General features: G+C 30.7%; 1 protein-coding gene across 1 annotated transcript; it reads left to right on the top strand.

Annotated features, from left to right (window-relative positions):
• The first annotated feature begins 1,109 nt into the window (after window positions 1-1,109).
• LOC111684287 lies at window positions 1,110-1,818 on the top strand. Its single transcript, XM_023446426.2, has 2 exons — window positions 1,110-1,192; window positions 1,262-1,818. Exons 1-2 carry the CDS (start codon window positions 1,115-1,117, stop codon window positions 1,736-1,738), a joined length of 555 nt encoding a protein of 184 aa, XP_023302194.2. The 5' UTR covers window positions 1,110-1,114; the 3' UTR covers window positions 1,739-1,818.
• The last annotated feature ends 3,189 nt before the right edge of the window (window positions 1,819-5,007 follow it).

Raw genomic sequence — 5,007 nt, 5'->3', positions numbered from 1 at the left:
GACTAAAGTGTAGACTATTGACTAGACTAGATTATAAACTAGATTATAGACTATAGACTAGACTATAGACTAGACTATAGACTGGACTATAGACTAGACTATAGGCTGGACTATAGACTAGACTATAGACTGGACTATAGACTAGACTATTGACTAGACTATACTATAGACTAGACTATAGACTAGACTATAGACTAGACTATAGACTAGACTATAAACTAGACTATAGATTAGATTATAAACTAGACTATAGATTAGATTATAAAGTAGCCTATTGATAAGACTATAGACTAAATTGTAGACCAGACTATAGACTAGACTATACACTAGACTAATGACTCTACTATAGACTAGACTAAAAACTAGAATATAGACGATAGTCTACAGACTAGACTATAGATTAGACTAAAGAGTAGACTATTGACTAGACTAGATTATAGACTAGAATATAGCCTAGAACATAGACTCGAATAGACCATAAACAATACTGTAAAGTAGACTTTACACTAGGCTATATACTAGACTATAGACTAGACTTTAGACTTTTCTATAGGGTAAACTATAGACTATACTAGACTAGACTATAGACTAGATTGAAGACCAGGTTATAGACAAGACTAGAATATACAATACACTAGACTTTATACTAAACGTAAGATTTGTCTGAAAACTAAACTGCAGAGTACACTGAGCCTTAAACTAGTCTATAATCAAGACTGAATACTATAATATAGAAAAATTTATAATGTAGACAATTGTTACGATTAAATAACAGAGTGCGATCAAGAACATATGTAGCTATGGAGTACACTAAACTGATTTATTACAATGTAACACATTTCATTACTTTTAAACAATTTCATAATTTATTACACTAGCAATAATTTTTAAATAAATATTTGTAAAATCTTAAAACATGTTTATGGCAATTTTCGTTTTACTACGTTTTGTAAAAAAAAAAAACTTGTTAACAATTTTTGTAATTAATACCTTTAACTATTAATTAAATTTTTTTTATCTAGATAAATTAAATTTTTCTATATAAAATAATTTATATAAAAACTTAAATTTATAAAAAAATTTCAACTAAAATACAATTAAATTTTAAATTGAAATGTGGTACTTTCTCAAGCAATTTAATATATTTAAAATTTTGTTATTAATAGGATCCTGTCGTGTGGCAAAATGTGAGGTATGTGTTTTTTAAACATTAACTGGATCTCTTAAAATCTCTTGTATTTTTCATAATTTTTCTATAAAGCCCAACTGGAGTTATGAGTTACTCTCGATTAAGCTGGACTCCGAAACAGAGTTATTTAAAGGTGATTTATATGTAAAACGTCTTTCACGTGGCCTTTATGCAGTTTCAGGCACTTTAAATATTGGCATGGATTTAAACAATAACACTATAGTATGTGCCGATGTCTATTATAGTTTTACGAGTATGGATTATATACGTACACCCTTTAGTGTACCCAAACAACCTATGCCGCAATTTATAAAGACTCTATACAAGGATATGCTATTGGAAAGTCTTTTGAAATGTTCGACAAATCCCCCCGATCTGGAATTTGATGGTGTCATTACAAAACGTCTAGTAGAATTGAATGATTGTATTATATCGAATGAAAATATGCCATCACATATGAAAAGTGGATTTTATAAGATTATCTTTGGCATGCAAAAACAAGTAACGGCGCAATTGGAAATTATTGTCAAGATTGATCAAAAGGATTGAAAAGGAAGTTTAAGAAGGGTCTAGTATAAATTAACACATTTTTTTAAAATAATTAAACAAACTAAATTATTTCCAAATAATTGAAGCAAAAAGATAGTTTTCGTTTATAGGACTATAGACTAGACTTTAGAGCAGACTATAGACTAGACTTAAGACCAGACTATAGACTAGACTATAGACTATAAATTAGACTATAGGCTAGACTATAGACTACATTATAGACTAGACTATGGACTAGACTATAGAAAAGACTATAGACTAGACTATAGACTAGACTATAGACTAGACTATAGACTATACTATAGACTAGACTATAGACAAGACTATAGACTAGACTATAGACTAGACTATAGAGAAGATTATAGACTAGGCTATAGAGAAGACTATAGACTAGACTATAGACTAGACTATAGACTAGACTATAGACTAGACTATACTCTAGACTATAGACTTGACTATAGACTAGACTATAGACTAGACTATAGACTATACTATAGACTAGACTATAGACAAGACTATAGACTAGACTATAGACTAGACTATAGACTAGACTAGACTATAGACTATAGACTAGACTATAGACTAGACTATAGACTAGACTATAGACTAAACTAAGGACTAAACTAAGGACTAAACTAAGGACTAGACTATAGACTAAACTATAGACTAAACTAAAGACTAAACTAAGGACTAGACTATAGACTAGACTATAGACTAGATTATAGTCTAGACCATAGACTAAACTAAGGACTAGGCAATAGACTAGACTATAAACTAGACTCTAAACTGACTAGACTATAGACTATATTACAGACTAGACTATAGACTAGACTATAAACTAGACTAGACTATAGACTAGACAATATACAAGATCATAGACTAGACTAAAGACTAAACTATTCTACTGACTTGTCTATAGACCAGAATGTGGAATAGACGATAGGCTAGTCTATATACCAGAATATGTACTCCACTATAGATCAGACTATGGACTCCACTATAGACCAGACTAGATTATTGACTCGGAAACTATGACAAGACTGTAGACTAAATTATAAACAGGACTACAGACCAGTCTAGATTATAGACTAGACTATATTCTAAACTATAGACTAGACTATAAACTAGACTATAGACTAGACTGTACACTAGACTATAGAGTTGATTATAAAAAAGACTGTTGACTAGATTATAAACTACACTTTAGAATAGACTATAGAGTAGGCTATAGATTATACTGTAGACTTGAGACTAGACTGTAAACTACACTACAGACTAGATTGTATATTAGACTATAGAGTAGATTATAAATGAGACTATAGATTATACTTCAGACTAGACTAAAGACTTCACTACAGACTATAATATTTACTAGAAAAAAACAGACTATGGACTAGACTAAAGACAAGAATATAGACTATACTTTAAACCAGACTATTGACTAGACTATAGAATAGGCCATAGACTAGACTATAAACTAAACTATAGGCTATACTATAGACTAGATTAAAGATTAGGCTACAAACTATACTATCGAGTAGACTATAGACTAGACAGGAAAGGACTATAGAACAGTCTATAAATCAGACTCTAGACTTGACTATAGACCACACTAGATTATAGACTAGACGTTGGACTAGACTATAGACTAGACTGTAGACTGGATTATAGCCAATACTGTAGACTAGACTATAGCAAAGACTATAGACAGGATTATAGACCAGACTATAGACTAGACCATCGACCAGACTATAGACAAGGCTATAATAGACTAAAAAAAGGATATAGGAGTCTAGTTAATATTTTGGGCCCTTAATTAGATCCGACTTTAAGCCTCCACTTACTCAATGTTGCCTATTTGGAGGTTTTTTTTTGTACATTTTAACTTTTTTTGTCACTGCTTCTTTAAATTCTTACAAGAAGAATACAATCTTCTAAAAATCACAAAGAATTACAACAACAAAGAAGGAATAAACAAAAACAATAGTGTCAGTTAAAGAATAAAAAATGCACAATGCCTATAATAACGATTTTCGTTATTATTCCGGAATATAAGAATAAAGATGTTAAAAAAAACACTCTAAGAATTATACGATCAACAACAATGACAAAAAGAATTAAAAAAAAAGACGACCATAAAACAATAAAGAAGAAGATATGTAAGGTAAGTAAAAATAAAAACAGAGAGAACACTCCTACATATATATGAACTTCATTACAATATGAGACAAGTTAATGAAAACAACAAATAATAAAAACAATGTGAGTTGAAAGAAAAATATTATCTTAAAGAGAGAGCCAGAGATTGAGTGATTGAGAAAGAATGTGTAAGTGGAAAAAATACACACACTCTCTAGAATAAAGTCCAGGATTGGGCAAGTTGTTGAATTAAATAAGTTCAAAATTACTTAAAGCCACTATATTCTAAAGGGAATGTAATTGTAAATACTTTAGGCTTTAGTCTCAGAACAACATAAATGCTAGACATAATTATATCAAGTGAATTAATATGTTCAATGTTTAAAAATAGCATTGCTTTCCCCATCCCTGCTGTTTTACCTATTATGTGTGTCTCTCTCTCTCTCTCTGAACAAAGTTGGTTTGAGTATAAGAGACTCCTTTAAGAATTTAATCATTAAATTTTAATGAATGAAATATTTTCGTTTTAAAAAAGATGTTGCAAAGCAGACATGGAAAACTGAATAAGTTAAATAAGATTTACCTGAGTGATAGACTATAGATTATAATCTAGACTTTAGACTAGTATAGTTTCTAGCCTAGTCCTTATTCTATTCTCTAGACTAGTCTTCTGTTTAGTCAATAGGCTAGTTTTTAGTCTAGTCTATAATTCTAATCCCTAGGCTAGTCTTTTGTATAGTCAATAGGCCAGTCGTTAGTCTAGCCTATAGGCTAGACAAAGACTGGCCTATAGGCTAGTCTTTAGTCTAGTCTACTCTAGTGTCTAGTGTATAGTCTAGTCTATCGTCTAGTCTATCGGCTAGTCTATAGTCTAGTCTATAGTCTAGTCTATAGTCTAGTCTATAGTCTAGTCTATAGTCTAGTCTATAGTCTAGTCTATAGTCTAGTCTATAGTCTAGTCTATAGTCTAGTCTATAGCCTAGTCTATAGCCTACTCTATAGTCTAGTCTTTAGTCTAGTCTATAGTCTGGTCTATAGCCTAGTCTATAGCCTAGTCTATAGTCTAGTCTATAGCCTAGTCTATAGTCTAGTCTATAGCCTAGTCTATAGTCTAGTCTATAGCCTAGTCT

Source organism: Lucilia cuprina, chromosome 3, assembly GCF_022045245.1.
Source record: "Lucilia cuprina isolate Lc7/37 chromosome 3, ASM2204524v1, whole genome shotgun sequence".
Lineage (NCBI taxonomy): Eukaryota > Metazoa > Arthropoda > Insecta > Diptera > Calliphoridae > Lucilia > Lucilia cuprina.
This window is presented reverse-complemented; position numbering and strand designations above follow the sequence as displayed.